General features: G+C 47.2%; 1 protein-coding gene across 9 annotated transcripts in view; it reads left to right on the top strand.

Moving 5' to 3' along the window:
• FHOD3 (formin homology 2 domain containing 3) overlaps positions 1-16,804 on the top strand; it is a 503,163-nt gene that overhangs the window by 415,566 nt on the left and 70,793 nt on the right. For all 9 annotated transcript variants that reach the window (XM_043443940.1, XM_043443933.1, XM_043443935.1 and 6 more), the window contains one exon: positions 8,749-9,039. In XM_043443940.1, coding sequence (XP_043299875.1) covers positions 8,749-9,039 — 291 coding nt within the window. The remainder of the gene's footprint in view (positions 1-8,748; positions 9,040-16,804) is intronic.

Here is a 16,804-nt window from a genome sequence, read left to right as displayed (position 1 = left end):
AAAAGAAATCATGTCTATAGCATGATTTTAAAACCCGCTAGTGACTCTCCATCATCTACAACATGAAGTTAAGACCTTGGGTGGCACTCAAGATTCTTGGGTATCCAGTCCCTACAGTGAGTCTCTTACCACCATAACCACCTCTACATGTTATACTCCATCAGGAACAAACCACCCTCATGGTGGAAAGGTGTCTTGTTCTCTCTCTCTGTGTTTTTCTCTTGAGCCATTCTTGAATCTCATGTCTCTCTTGTGGTTTAAACGGCTTGCTGCACCCAGTGTGACTTAAGAGTTCAAGGACCTGTAGTTGGTGAGAACGTGGCCCATGACTGTCAGCCCAGGACTTCTTACAGCGTTCCACTGAAGTGCAGTGAAAACCGGATTGTCGGAACTCTGAGGGCGGGTGTGGGATCTACAAGGTGGTATCTTCCAACAGGACGTTTGAAAGTAATTTTGAACATATATGGATTTCATCTTAAGAGGTGTTTTAGGCCCGAGCCTGTTTGAAAACTCTGGCTCTAATTTTGAGGACAAAGCTGGGCTGTATTTTAAAGGCATACAAATTCTTTAGACCAGTGATTCGGTATTTTGCAGGTAATATGTGTCTTTTTTGGAATAAGCTGAAGTGGACTGAGTTTGGGCCCATCCTAATGAACCTGTTCCTACAGAGCAATGATTCTCAGCCAGGAGTGATTTTTGCTCTCAGGGGACATTTGGTAGTGTCTGGAGATATTTTTGGTTGTCATAATTGGGGAGGAGCTGATATTGGTCTCCAGTGGGAAGAAGCCAGGAATGCTGCTGAATATCTGACAATGCATATGACGATAGGCTGCAGCCCCCCGCCCCACAACAAAGACATATCTGACCCCAAATATCCAGAGTACTGAGTCTGAGAAATCCTGCTCCAGAGTAAATCTGAGTGAACAGCTTAGAAAGAATTGGCCCAACACCAAAGGCAAAATCTAAAGAATTTTCAAAGTTGTGAGCATTTTCTCTTGGGACCTTTTTCACATTTATATGATTAAACCACAAGTTTAAAGTCCATGGTGTTAGTTATTAGCTCTGAACTGAGGAGGTCCCTGGAATCTACACCATTTGGAGCAGCTATTATAGAACTGGCTGGCCCAAGCCTCAGTTTCATAAGACCTGCCAGAAAGCCAAGTCCTGGCAAAGTCATCGAGACACCAACACAGACTGAAATCAATTGAAGCCACCCAAAGACTTATTAAATTCAGATCTTTCTACCAGCCGTTTATCTCTTCAAAGAGAAATTGCATGACAGGGGATTCCAGTTGGACACTCTGGACTCAGCTGTCAGGGACATTGATGAAAGCAGAGCTGGAACGTTCGTGCCTACTTTTTGTTTTGTTTTTTTCAGGAATGGTTATGTACTTGTCTTTTATGGCTTAAGTCACCCACCACACAGTGTAACATCATGATTAACAGCCCAGGCTTTTCAATCAGGCCGATCCAAGGTCAAACCCCAGCTCCACTCGTCAGTAAGGTTATGTTAGAAGTAGGTGACGCATGCTCAAAGGGCCCACGGGCAGGCCGTGAAGGGACCTTGTGCAGAGGTGCAGAGTGGGACCTTCAGCGCGCACAGAAGTGCCCAGAGACAAGCAGCAGTGGGGAACTGCCAACACCGTTTCTGCCTCCAGGTCTGGAAAAACTAAAGGGGACAGCTCGAACTGGGTAAGAGCCGTAGCCTTGGGAAGGGAGCCCTGAGGACAGAAATGCTGGCCTGACATCTTCTGCCCAACTGGCCCCTCATAAAGAGCAGGGACATAAACACGCCAGCCTCTCCTTCTTCCTGCCTTTGCAGGTGCCTCCCAAGGCTGACCCATCTGAAAGAGAGGGAAAGCAAACGCAGGAGCTGCTCACTACAGAGGCCGGCCTCCCAGGGCACAAAGCAGGACAGAGAATGGGTCTTGGAGCAGGCCAAGAATATCCAGCATGCTGTGTGGCCCTGGATGAGTTACTTAACCTCTCTGAACACCATTCCTCATTTTTCACATGGGGACATTAATCTTCATGTCGTTGGTAAGAGAAGTAAATAGGGTGACATGCCCCTGTTTCCTGGGACAGCACCTATGTGTCAAAGGCACTCTGTACACGGTAACTTTTGTTTTTAATTCACTTAAGGCCAAGCAGAGCCTGAGGTCAGGTAAGATCAGATGAGAAATTAATGCGGGGCAAAGAACTAGCTAGCCTGAGTTGATGTCTGCCCTAGCTGACTTGAAACAGGGATGAGCTGCCTGAAATCCTCAAGAGCTACTTGTTCCTCTTCTCTTGCCCAGTTTTGTGATCTGGTTCAAGGACATCTCGGTCATTAGATAGGGCACCCTTTTCTCTTCTCTCAACAGACACAGTTAGGTTTTCCCTCTTCCCCTGTGGTTCTCAGGTTGATGGTTTTCATCCTGGCTCCCAGCCTCTCTGCTGTAACATCTGTTTCCTTTGGATAAAGACTCCCTTTTAGTGGTCGTGCTCAGTTATGAGTCCTTCCCCACAGGCTGGCAGCAACCCAGTTTCTTGTTACTTCTTCTGAGTATACTGTAGATCTCTGCCTTCCTATTGTATCTTCCATATTCTATAAATTATGCTGTGTGTGTGTGTGTGTGTGTGACTCAGTTGTGTCCAATTCTTTGTGACCCCGTGGACTATAGCCCACCAGGTTCCTCTGTCCATGGGATTCTCCAGGCAAGAATACTGGAGTGGGTTGCCATTCCATGCTCCAGGGGATCTTCCAGACCCAGGGATTGAACCCAGGTCTCCTGCATTGCAGGTGAATTCTTTACCACTTGAGCCAGCAGGGAAGCCCACGTTATCCCCTACCATATCTCTTTCTGAGGTTTAACTGTTTGGCTGAGTCGGGTCTTTGTTGCAGCACACAGGATCTTCGCTGTGGCATGTGGGCTTAGATGCTCCACAGCATGTTGGGTTTTAGTTCCCTGACCAGGGATCGAACATGCATCTCTTGCATTGGAAGGTAGATTCTTAACCTCTGGACTGCCAGGGAAATCCCCCATATCTCTTCAGACGGTTTAATTGTTTTTCTTTCTCCTCCCTTCTACTACCCCAACCTCCAAACTTAAAATTTAAAGTTCTCTGAATCAGGTCAGTGCAGGTTCCGGCCAAATACATTTTTCTGGCCTTTGCTAAGCGTGTCCTCGCGATGCCAAGATCCCATCAGTCTGCTGTCTCAGGATGTGGTCCAGGAAGACAGATCCCAGTTCTGGACGCCTTCTGTGTTGCCAAGCGTTTCTTGCCATGTCCTCATTTCATTTCCAAGCTTGCACCCACCGCGGGGAGAAGGGTTGTCTGGCACCTGGACCTGAGCCTTCGCTGTTCCCTCCCACCCTCGCTTTCTGAGAGCAGTGAGAGACCCCTCCCCACAGAGCGGTTGGGGGTTTAGTAGACAGTTTGTGCTCAGGCCGCTGGCCTGCAATACCCCCACGTGCCTTGGATGCGAACACACTGCCCTCCCCCCCGCAGGGGATCCCTTGCCCGTGTGTTCTTCCAATGATGCCCTTAATGCGTTTTCTTCTCCTCTTGAACCCCGCTGGCTGGCATTTACCTCTTTCTCCTCAGCCTCTTTGTCTGCAGGGTTTTCTTCCTGAAAGTTCACCCAACACTGACCAGGAGCCTCTCCCTGAAGCTACTGGCCCATCTCAGCTGTCCCCGTGGGAACTGTGGTTTGTCTGTGATGTGGGTATACTCAGGAGTTCTCTTGGGTCAAGTGGAACATGGCCCGTCTCTTCCTAAGCACCCATCACCCCACGCAGTGTGAAGTCCCAGGTCCCTAACTCACCTTCGAGGCTTGTTGCCCCAGCGCCTGACCCCAGACATCTTTCATTCCTCCTGCTTGCCCCGTGATCTTGGTCTCTGCACATGCTTCTCCCTCTGCCCAGAACTTTCATGCCCAGTTGTCCCTCTTTAGTTCCTTTCCACCCTTGAAGACCGTGCTTATGTACCATTTTAGCTCAGGGTCTTAGGACCCTTCCCAGGCTTTGCCAGAAACCCTTGCCAGACCCTCCCAGGGCACCATGCCTTTGCTCTTAGAATATCCATCACATTTATAAATATTTTTCTATTGTGTCTGGTGGGAACCGAGGGGCTGGGGTTTTCCCTGTGTCCTCTGACAGTGGGGTTTGCCCACCTTTGCTGTACGGAACTCATGGGTGTTGTGTGGGATCTCTTAGCATCTCTGAAACCTCCGTGACAACAAGAGCTGGGTCTGTAGTGCTGGGTCTGTGTGATGCGTCCTGTGCTTCTCACCACGGACACCATTGTTGGGTGTCCCTGAAACGTTGTGAGCAATTTTCATCCCTCGGTATTGGCAAATGCCTTTGCTCTCTGACAACTTTCCCTGCAGGCCTGCGTTGTCCTCCTGTTTCCTGGGGACTCAGCCAGTGTGGATGGTACTTCCCCCCAGTGTGCTCGGAGAGCAGCTGGCGTGGCTTGGGGCGGTGACTCCAAAGGAACAGCTGTGTGTTTATGGAGGGGACTGTTGGTGATAGCTGCTGCTGCTAAGTCGCTTCAGTCGTGTCCGACTCTGTGCGACCCCATAGACGGCAGCCCACTAGCCTCCTCTGTCGCTGGGATTCTCCAGGCAAGAACCCTGGAGCGGGTTGCCATTTCCTTCTACAATGCATGAAAGTGAAAAGTGAAAGTGAAGTTGCTCAGTCGTGTCCGACTCTTAGCGACCCCATGGACTGCAGCCTACCAGGCTCCTCCGTCCATGGGATTTTCCAGGCAAGACCACTGGAGTGTGTTGCCATTGCCTTCTCCATTGGTGATAAAGGTGCAGACAAAGGGAAAGCGAAGGGGAGCAGAAATGTTGTGGAATTCAGTGTCTAGTTTTGGGGTGTTTCCTAAGTGTCCATGAGAACTTTCTGAGCAGGTACTGGTCCCAAGACCACACTGGGGGCCCTTGGATGTGAAAGGAAGGCAGAGTCTTGGCCCCCAGGTTACTTGTGCCTCGTTGTTCCTGGGCTTGATTAATGCAGCTTGAAGAGGGACATCTTGTTCATCTGTGCATTTTGTCCAGGGACTTCTTACTCGTTTCCCAGGCCCCTCACTTGGCTGCCTGGCCCCATACCACCATGACCCTGCTGATGGGATTTTACATCCTGTTGCCAGCCCAGTGGTGAGCCCTCTGAAAGCAGGGGTGTGTGTTGTGTCCTGGACACACCTGTCCCCTGGTGTATTCTGTGCAGAAGGGGTCAGGAGTGAGCAGCCCAGATGTGTTCTCTCTGTCCCCTCCCTTCTCCGTCTTTGGGGGTTTGGCTTGACTGGACTATGTATGAATGTTCTTTAATTGGTTCATCACTAGAACAGCGTCACACACCGCAGATTTGCAGTGAGGCCTTATGGACACTGAGCCTGCGTTCTGGTCAGGATATAATTTTGGAGACCATGGTCTCCCCAGCAGTGATGAAAGAGAGCACCCCAGCAGTCAGATCACACATTTAAATGTCCACTGCAGGAAGTAAGGCCTGAGCAGAGCGGGATGAAATTACACTGTTTATTCCCCAGAGCGTGTGGCTTTCTAGAGCTTGCATGTCCCTTGCCTCACTTGTCCCTGAAGTCCCTGGCTGATCAGGAGCCAGAGCCACTGCTTAAAATGGAAGGATGCATGACAGTGCAGCGTGTGTAGGCTGGAGCCAAACAGCCGTCAAATGACAGATCCTTCCCACTTTGTCTGCCAGTCTCCTGGGGATGGGGAGCAGACACAGGCTGATGGCAACCAACTGCAGCCGTCTCCCCGTCAGTGATAGAGCCCCACGGAGGCACCCTCGCCAGTTTTTGCCATATGCTCACCAATTAAAACTTAAGCACGCCACATGCTAGGCTGTTGGAAACACATTTTCATTTTGATGTGGCTATTCTGAAGTAAATGTGTGTAAGAACATATGCTCTCTGTCAACCCAACGATGGCACTGCTGTTGCTAAAACTATGCTTTTGCTGTGCTGGTAAAATGAGGGGAGTTGGGTATCTCTTTGCTCAGTACTCTATTATCAGATGAAAAGGCAGGTACCGTACAGAGTCCTTCAACAACAAAGGGAATTTTTCTCAAAGGTCTGTTCACTCTCTCCCTGTGCCCAGCTCAGTTTTTGCTTTTAAGGAAAAATACTCGACGTCCTGATTGTTGGGCACACGGGTTCATAGTTGTGTGCCCGTTACTGTCTTCCTGCTGCTGCCAGCCAATGCGTCTCAGGCTGGAAACTGCTGTCACATGACCTGACAGGGCTTCCAAAACCAGCCCTCTTGGGGACACCCCGGAGGGACACCCAACAGACTGCAGAGGACCTATGCCACCTCGCCCTCATCTCCTCCATTCTCCCCAGGAAGCTGGTGCCTGTCCTAGGCTGGAGTCCCCAGCAGAAGACTTGCCATGTGTCATCAAGCCCGGGGAGGGGGTGGTGGGCAGAAGTCCCTTTGTGCTGTACATCCAGTTCCCACCTCAAGGGCCCTGGGGCAGTTTTGGGAAGAAGATCACTTCCCTGGGGTGGCTGGAAGTTACCCAGCACATAAGGAGAGGCTGGCATCTCATCTCTCTACTGCCTCCCTCTCCAGTTCCCAGATTCATTCTCTGGGGAATACAGCCTGAGAGCAGATGAGGGGTGGGGGTTCTGGACCCAGTGAGGCCTGGCAGAATTGCTGGGATGCTGAAGGGCAGCTGGACCCCCTGCCCAGCAAGGCCTGAGCTTTGCTCTTGCATAGTAATGCCTCTGCCTGGGCTGCTGGGGGGCTGCGCTGGGCACCCCATTCCAGACATCCCTGCTCACCTGAGCTGGCAGGCTGTCCCCACAAAGAGAGAGCCCCCTTCCCCTGTCATCTGCCTGTTCTCAGGTGTCTGGGCAGGCCGCTCACACTTCTCCCATGCACAGATCCTGCCTGAATCTCTGTATTGCTTCGAGCAATGTGTGTGTAGACTTAGAACACGTGTTGGTGGTAGGTACTGCCAGGATTCCAGCCGTGTGACGCCGCCCAGCCCTCAGGAGTGACGCCTCCTCACCTGGCCTTCACGGAAGACTTTTTTTTTTATTCCCAATCATTTTGCTGTCCATCCATAGCTCACAGCTGAGAGGGTTCCTCAGTAAAAACATGCACATGGCAGGCTGTGTCATTTCCCGGCTTCTAGGGGATGACGTCCATGGAACCTGAGCCACAGATCTCCAGCTTTGACGGTTTACGAAGAGTTCTTTGCCTATGGGTGATTCTTATAGATAGCTTTCAAGTGTATGGGCTAACGTCCCATTGAAAGTGAAAAAGTAAAAGTGTCAGTTGCTCAGTCTTGTCCGACTCTTTGTAAGCCCATGGACTGTAGCCCACCAGGCTCCTCTGTCCATGGAATTCTCCAGGTGAGAATACTACAGTGGGTAGCCATTCCCTTATCCAGGGGATCTTCCTAAACCAGGAATCAAACCCACATTTCCTGCATTTCAGTCAGATTCTTTCCTGTTTGAGCCAGGGAAGCAAGCATCACATTTTGAGCAGACATAATTCAAGCAAAGGGTGACAGACCTCACTGGTTTAGTCACTGATGAAAGCTCTGACTGGGACTCCCCTGGTGGTCCAATAGTTAAGACTAAATGCTCCCTCTGCAGGGACGTGGGTTCTATCCCTAATCAGGGAACTAAGACCCCACATGCCACACAGCTCAGCCAAAAAAAAGTAAAATTACCCAATGAGTATTTATTTATGTCAACTAGATGTATTTTTTATCAACTGATAACTTAAAAGAAAATCAGACTGCTTTTGCTAATCAGCTTGATTCACCATGAACTTATTTCCTCTTTCCCTGAAGAGCTTCCCTGGTAGCTCAGATGGTAAAGCGTCTGTCTGCAAAGCAGGAGACCCAGGTTCGATCCCTGAGTTGGAAAGATCCTTTGGAGAAGGAAATGGCAACCCACTACAGTATTCTTGCCTGGAAAATCCCATGGAATGAGGATCCTGGTGGGCTACAGCCCATGGGGTCACAAAGAGTCGGACATGACTGAGCAACTTCACTTCACTTCACTTCACTTCCCTGAAGAAGCAAAAGGATCATGTATCAGTCTGCTATTGCTGTGTAACAAATTACCACAAACATAGCTGTTCAAAACAGCACTTGTTTATTATCTTATGGTTCCCATGGGTCAGAAACCCAGCCTGGCTAACTGGGTTCTTGGCCGGGGGTGTCTGAAGGTTATGGTTAAGGCTGTGGCTGGTGGGGCTCTTATTGGGAGGCCCCGGGAAGAGTCCACTTCCAGGGTCTTTCAGTTGTTGGCAGAATTCAGTTCCTTGTGCTTGCAGGACTGAGGTCCCTGTTCCTTGTTGGCTATTGGCCAGAAATCATTCTCAGCTTCTAGAGGCCAGCACATTCCTTGCCACGTGGGCCTTTCCATCTTTAAAGCCAGCACGGGTGGGACAAATACTTCGTGTGCTTCTGATCTCTCTGACATCCTTTTCTGGTGTTAATGAGAAAACACTCTGCTTCTAAAAGGCTCACCAGGTTGGATCAGGCCCACCTGAGCGATCTCTGTATTGTAAGGTTGAGTGACTTGAGACATGAATGCCAGCCGCTATCCCCTTCCCCGCAGCGTTTGACTCAATGACCAGGCGACGGGAGTCTCAGGGCCACTTTTGAATTCTACCTGCCGCAGATGGCCCCAAGAGATGAGCCTCACGTCTGGTCTCCCTTTCGCTCGACGTTGCCTAGACATTCCCGTCCTCACTGTGATCTCCGCTGTTGTCTCCCCCAGCCAGCGCCGGGGAGCCTGGGCCTGAACCGGAGGCAGACGTGGAGGCAGAGGTGGGGCAGGTGGCCGATGAGGCCGGCCAGGAGCTAGCCCCTGCCGGCGCGGGAGCAGAGAGCGAGGTGGAGCGGGCCCTGGAGCCGGAGCACGAGGAGCGAGCCTCCCTGAGCGAGAAGGAGCGGCAGAATGAGGCGGTGAACGAGCGTGACAACTGCTCGGCCTCCAGCGTCTCGTCCTCCAGCAGCACGTTGGAGAGGGAGGACAAGGAGGACAAGCTCTCCCGGGACAAGGGCACGGGTAAGGAAGACCCCGCCCAGGGCACGGCACAGGGCACCTAGCTCACTGGTCTCTGAGTTGACCTGCTGGCCAAGCTTGCTCCCCAGATGGTGCCCCGTGTCTGGAGGAGGGTGCATGTCCGCACTCAGCCAGCCAGCAGCTTCCTGCCCCCCAGATGGGCTCCCTCCCTCTGACATGCAGATGCACCACCCATTTACAGCTGGCAAAGGGCCATCAGGGACTTCTCCTGAGGAATGAGCCCCAGCAGAGAAATTCCTCAGCTTCCTTCTAACTGTTAAATTGTGAACAGTAAGTGGGGCTGTCTTCTGGTTTAAATTTAGAGACACATCGTGTTGTTATCTGCTCCCTTGAAAGAGTTAATTTTGCAGTGAAGTATGTTGAACTATTGTGACTAAACACTTCAGACCAGAGCAACTTTGGTAAAAATGAATTGTATGAGTACTTTTAAAAAGGGCCAGTTCATAGCGTGCTGAGGTCAGTTTGATGGGCTCGGCTGGAATGTACATAATTTAGGTAATTTTCTACAGTCTACTCAGGACCACTGTTTTCTTCCATATTAAGTATGTGCATTTTCTTATAGAATCATACCTTTTTGGTGTTATGGATGATAGTCATTCAGTTTCACCTGTTTGATGGTGACTTTATGTTTAGGGACCAAATGGAATGTTAGTTCTCCTTAGGGACTCGGGGAGGGTGCCACAGAGGGTTCTAGAAATTTTAAGTGATTCAAATTATCATTTGAATTATTTTTTAAATTTTTAATTAGAGGAGAATTGCTTTACAATGTTGTGATGGTTTCTACCATACAACAATGTGAATCAGCCATAGGTATACATATGTCCCCTCCCACCTCCATCATTTGAATTATGATTCATGAGTGACACCATGGAGTTGGTGTTCCATCTCATGACTTGTGTGTGGTGTCAGGAAGCTACCTCTCTCAACAGACATTCCTCACCTGTGGAGACATGTCTTGTGGGGCAGCCTTCATTAAGTTACACAGTGACACAGATTCAAGGACCCTACATCTCAGGCCCGGAAGGCAGCATGAAGGCTCCACAAGGGACTGCCAATCAGTGGCATGACCCATGCATGATGTATTAGTTCACAGATTAAGAATACAGTCTCCCTGAAGCCTGGACAAGTGAACAAAGATTGAATGAATGAATGAAGCCACAATTCATTCAGGAGACCTGTCAACCAGTGGCTTAGTCTAATATTTCAGTTTTCACAATTATATAATTATATTTAATTCTATACATACATCTAGTCTCAATGAAAAGGGAAAGGCTTTGAAGACTTTGTTTATGTCTTAGGAATCATTGCATTGAAAATCTTGTGTCTGGTTGAATACATGGGTGCTAAAAGGATTACATATATTGATACTAAATTTCTTTCAAAGTCAGATTATAGTTATACTGTCAGATTTTACTTGCTGTTATTCACATTTAATGTAATTTTGGCCACAGTACAGAGTGTCGGGTAAGTCTTGTTGATCAGTTTGACCTTAAATCATGTTTTATTGCATTATGAGTAGCTTTAAGGATTATTCCTCATAACTAGGTTTAGCAAGCCTAAAACATATCAACAAGTTGGTTAGTAAAAATAAGCCAGGGCAAAGAACTTTCTTGGATCAGATTGCCCAATATCCTTCCAAATAAGGACAACTTTCCAAAAATGGAGACTCTACTCCCAGTGAAGAACCATTGACTTCCTACCAAAAGCTGGTGGTGTCCAGGAATTGGAGCTTTGCAGTGGCTTTTCTACTTCAGCCTGGTGCTGTTAAGAGGTGTAACCATGTTTATTTGTTGTAGCTTATTGGTTCCTAAAATATCCCACTGCTCACAGGCACCATCAGCAACCATGGAATCAGGGAAGCTTTGTCCTCATAGTTCTTGCTTTTCAGAATCTTCTCAACTAAATCACAAAGGCAATCAAAGTGATTCCCAATCTTTTTTCTAATGGTTGTAGCTATTAGTTGAGAATGAACTTGTAGAGCTTGAAAGAGATTCAACTTATTGAAAGTGTGTGGTTTTATTTTTCTTTGTTTTCAGTGTGGCACTCCCTGGCATTAGAATGAGAGACTTTATCGTAGCATAGATTACACTTTATTGTATGGAGAAGGAAATGGCAACCCACTCCAGTACTCTTGCCTGGAAAATCTCATGGACGGAGGAGCTTGGTAGGCTACAGTCCATGAGGTTGCAAAGGGTCAGACAGTTGTAGTTACTTCCAGAATCATCTTTTGTCTCTACTTGAATGCAGTAAGGATGGGGTTGTATGTCTTGTTTATTGTGAGTCCTTACTTCCTAGCTGGGGACCCAGAACATAATAGGGGCTCATAAAACCACTGATGAATGAAGAAGTATCAGGCTAAGATGGAGAAGCCCCATTACTCCCAGTTCCTCCCTCTTACAACTAAAATAAAGCCCTGGATATAATAGAACAGCTAATCACAGAAGGACGCTGAAAGGTGAAAAGGAGGCAGGCTGCCTAGGAGTCTTTTGACTTGAACGACACAGCAGTGAAGCTTCAAGGAAAGCTGATTCCCTTAACCAAAGGATTGGGAAAGGCAATGCCTAACAGAACAGAAAATCTGTGCTGCTCTTAATAAGTGCCCTATCCTAAACAAGGTCTAATGGAAACTATGGCACTGTCACACCTCTCCTCCAATCCAGTGGTTTCAGTAAGACGGAAGAGGAGGTAGTCTTCTGTACACACCCATATGGAAACGGGAGTGATGGTTCTCCAGTTCCCTCCCCTCCCTCAACCCTGTAGTGTCAACGGGACCCAAGGGAACCCGTCTTCTGTCGCCTGTCCAGTAGAAGCAGATTGCACTCCATTCCCCTGCTGGGATACTGTTGGCCTAATGGGGAGTTTATAGTCTATCCCCTGCAGGAAGAAGCAAGTGGATCTCAATTCTTCCAACAGGGTCGAGTCAGTGGGGTCCTGTGGGGATCTGAGCCTTCACCTGGACCGCAGTAGGACCACACTTAATGAGGACCTGGCGGAAAGACTGATAGCCTTCTCTCTCTTCCCATGGCCACTCTCCTTGTCCTCAGTGCCAGTGAGGTCCCAGGGGGAGCCAAGCCTCCATCCCCACCCAGCATTAACAAGGTGGAATGATGTGGTTGAAGGTGGGACTCGACATTGGTGGGGACTGATGGAAAACTGAGCCTTCACTTCACTTGGAGACAGTGTGCCAATGGGAGTCAGTGCTTCACGTCCACTGGGAAGATGCTTCTGGGGTCAAGGGGCTTCAGCCCATCTACACTGAGGGAGTGAGTCAGCCCTCTTCCTGGTGACAGTGGGACCCAGCAGGGAGCTGAACATATACCTGCACCAAGACCTATAAGCTACACCCTGAAAGAGTGACTATCTGCTAAAAGAGAAGGTTAAATATGATCCAAACTCTATCGCATAATACCTAGCACATCCAGGATATAATAAAAAATCACTCATCATGTCAAGAAGCAGGGCACTGACATCTTGAATGGAAAAACACCATCCAGAGATGCCATTATTATGGTGACTGCTTCAAAACCTTTGACAGGTGCTGGGATGATCTGTCAAAAGTTTAAAAGCAGTCACCATAATAATGCTTTAGAGAACAGTTACAAACTCTCAGGAAATACATTAAAAAAGTCTTAGCAAAGAAATTTTCAAAAAAGAACGAAGGGAAAATTATACAACTGGAAAATACAAGCTGAAATAAAGTATTTGACATACTTTATAGTTGATTGGAAACAATAAAGGAAATAGTCAGTGTATTTGAAAACAGATCAGTGGAAATTACCAAATCTGAATAGGAGAGGAAAAATAGACTAAAAATGAAAGGAGCCTCAGGGACCTATGGGACTATGTCAGTAAAACTGACATTCATTTCATCTAAGTCTAAGAAGAGGAGAGAGAGTGCAGTGTGGAAAAATGTTTGAGGAAATAATGGCTGAGATTTTCCCAAGTTTTGCAAAAGGCGTAAGTCTACAGATTTAAGCTGAGCAAATCCTAACAAGGATAAACCCAAAGAAATCGACACCAAGACAAATGATAATCAAACTTATGATAACTAAAAGCCAAATAATAATTTTTTAAGACAGAAAGAAATGATGTGATACCTATAGAAGAGGATATATATAGTTCAGAGGATAGTGGATTTCTTGTCTGGATCACCAAGGCCTGCAGAAAGGGAGACAGCATCTGTCAAGTGCTGAAAGACCATAACTGTCAACGATGAATTACATGTACAGTAAAAGTGGCCTTTAACAATGCAGGGGAAATAAAAACATTCTCAGTAAAGAACAACCAAGAGCATTTGTCATTAGCGACCACCCCTTGAAGAATGGCTAAAGTAAGTTCTCTGAACAAAAAGGAAATGATGATAGAAGATGACTTGGGACTCCAGCAAGAACAGAACAACAGAATGGGTAAAAAAAATAGGGGTAAATAAAAATGCTGTATTTTTACTCACGAGCTTCTTAAATCATATTCGATGGTTGAAGCAAAATTGCATGTGCTATATGGAGTACAGCATATGTAGAGGAAATACTTAAGACAACTGTATTTTTAAAAGTGGGCGGGTAAAGGGATATAAGTGGAAGTAAGGTTTCTGCACTTCAAAGTAGTAAAACATCAATTTGTTTTTGTTTAGTCTCTAAGGTGTGTCCAACTCTTTACCACTCCATGGTCTGGCCCACCAGGCTCCTCTGTCCATGGGACTTGCCAGGCAAGAATATTGGAGTGGGTTGCCGTTTCCTTCTGTAGGGGATCTCCAGGGCTCAAAACTGCATCTCCTACATTAACAGGTGAATTCTTTACCACTGAGACACCAGGGAAGCCCAATACCAATAGACTAAAGAAGTGAGTGTGTATACTGTAATACCTAAAGCAACTACTAGGAAAATTACATGAAGCAATGAACTCAAAACCACAATAAATAAGTCACATTGAAATTCTAAAAAATGTTCAGGCAATCCACCCAAGACCAAGAAAGGAGGAACAGACACTGAAACAAGGATCAAACAAAACAAATAAAACAGCACACTTAAGTCCTAACATATCGAGTGAAAGACAGAGATTTGAAGAGTGGATAAAAACACCAGTCAACTACGTGCTATCTATACAACACTCATATCAAATGTAATGACACAGGCAGATGGAAAGTTAAAAGCCGGGAAAAGATGTCATGCCAACATCAAACAAAGAAAAGCCGTATTAATGACTGTATTAATATCAGATGAAGTACACTTCAGAAAAAAGGAAATCTCTAGGGAGAAAGAAGCACCCTACATAATGATTTTATAAAAGACATGAATGAATGAAGAAAGGAAACTTGAAAGCCGGCATTTAAGATGTTACCTGATTATGCTCTTTGCCCTGTTGCCAAAATAAGAAATTGCCAACATTTCCCAATCAATGGAGAGAGTGAGGCGGTCTGTTGAGAGAGACTCAGTCACTTTATCTGCCACAGCTTCCTGGCTTCAAAGCAGTCTCCCTATTTACGGGACTGTTTGAGCAGCTGTAGTGATTTTCCCATCATGTCCTCAAATGCCACCTCCTGTCTCTTTGATGGTGGTTATCGTCAAAATGTATTTTGTTTGTGAAGCCAATCTCCAAGAGGACCCAAGACCTCCTTGTTCTGGTGTTAGGCGCTTGGTGAGCTTAGGCCACTGTTGAGCAGAGCATAGAGGACAAAACTACAGTGGAAAAATCAGAGCACTTGGGGGCCTTTGGGCTTCCCCAGTAAATGCCTCCTCAAAGGTGAAGGCACAGCCACAGAGACCAGTGTCCTCCCCCAGCCTGTTTGATCCAGCTCTTTGGAAGACAAAAAGCTCATGCTGCTCACGTCCTCGGCCTAGGTCTCCTGCCCCCTCCCCAGATGAGCAGCCACAGAGGCCCTTGGGTATCTGATGGGACTCACAGCCTGAAATGCCCACTGCACAGCCCTGCTGGACCTCAGGAAGCAAACTCAGAGGAATGACATCCCTGACCATTATCCATTCATCCACTCATCCTAGATGCTGGGGATACAACAGGGAACAAAACAGACCCAAACCCCTGCTCTTGTAAAGTTTACGTTCCGAGGAAGAACACAATTTAACAAATAATTATAATCGTTCCAATAATGGGACAAAAGCAGCAATAAACTCAAAGAGAAAAGTGTGTGGAAGATCAGACAGTAAGACATGCTCGGGTAGAAAAAAAAGCAGGAAAAGATCATCAGCTGTGGGTGAGAGGGAGTTGTCCACAATTTTAAATAAGGTGGTCGGGGAAGATTTCACTGGAAAGATTTCACTATTTGAGCTAAAACCGAAAGGAAGTTGAGAAGCAAATTGTGTGATTAACTGGGTTTGCCCCAGCAGAGGCAAAGGTCCTGAGGCTGGATCACGTCACGCCTGGTGAGTTCTAGGAACGTCAGATCAGTGCTATTGCTGAAGAGGTTCGTGTGTGTGTATCTGGGGTGGCGGCAGTGGTGGAGGTGGTGGTAGGAGAGGGAGAAAAAAAAAATTCAGGTGGGATCACACATGGATTGTGAACACTGACAGGTCACTGGCTTTTTGTCTCGGTGAAATGTGGCACCGTTGGAAGACTTAGAGCAGAAAGATAAGTTGGACATTGCAACACATCACGTGGCTCTGGGGTTGAGAACTCACTGTAGAAGGACAAGCGTGGACGCTGAGATCAGCTGGATGCTCCCCTGTTGGCAAGCAACCTCGCTAGTTCAGACTGGTGTTGTGGCAGGAGTAGTGATGAGAAAAGTGATTGGATTCTGGATGCAACGTGAAGATTTAACTAATAGGACTCTGCTGTGTGGGATGAAAGAACAGGATAAAAGTCAAGGATGACTCTGAGGCTTTTGGAATTGGCAGCAATTACATTGGATGGATGAAGGATGGGTGAAGTGGCTGCAACTGAAACCAGAAATGACTGCAGGAGAAGCGGGTTGGGTGAGTGGGTGGGACTGAGGAAGAAGATGGCATTTAAAGGCCTTGAGACTGGATGAGATGAAGGCTAGGAAAGGGAGTGTAGATGGAGAGAAGAGGTCCACAGACACTTAAAGGTTAAAGATAAGGAGGAACCAACACAGGAGACTGAGAAGGAGCAGCCAAAGAGAAGGCAGCAAGCCAGGTGAGTACAGTGTCCGGGAGGCCAAGTGGAGGATGTAAGTCAAGGATGAGGGGGTGACCTCTGCGTCTAGTGAGACAGGAAGGTCATAGGTCACCCAGAAAGGAGCATCTCTGAAATAGAGCAAAAACTTCATTAAACTGGGTTCAAGAGAGAATAAAGAGAGAAATTGGAAACAGCAAAACAACTCTTATACAATGCTTTATTTTTTGTTTGTTTTTTTAAACTTTTTATTTTGTATTGGGGTATAGCTGATTAACATTATGGTAGTTTCAGGTGAACCTCAAAGGGACTCAGCCATACATACACATGTATCCATTCTCCCCCAAACTCCCCTCCCATCCAGGCTGGCAGGTAAGTTTGAGTAGAGTTCCATGTGTTCTACAATAGGTCCTTGTTGGTTATCCATTTTGAATATAGCAGTGTGTGTATGACTTTCCCAAACTTCCTAACTCTCCCTCCCCACCCCAGCTTTACTTTAAAAGAAAGGAGAAAATTTGGATTATAGCTGGAGGGATAAGTAGAATCAAGTGAGATTTTTTGTTTTCATTTAACAGGTAAAATTATACTGTGTTTATATACCAGTAGGAAAACCTAGTGGGAGGAGCATGGGAGATGCAGGATGGAGAATCACTGGAGTGGA

The sequence above is a fragment of the Cervus canadensis genome, chromosome 23 (assembly GCF_019320065.1).
Source record: "Cervus canadensis isolate Bull #8, Minnesota chromosome 23, ASM1932006v1, whole genome shotgun sequence".
Taxonomy (NCBI): Eukaryota; Metazoa; Chordata; class Mammalia; order Artiodactyla; family Cervidae; genus Cervus; species Cervus canadensis.
Note: the sequence above shows the minus strand (reverse complement) of the source record. Positions and strands in the feature narration are given on the sequence as shown.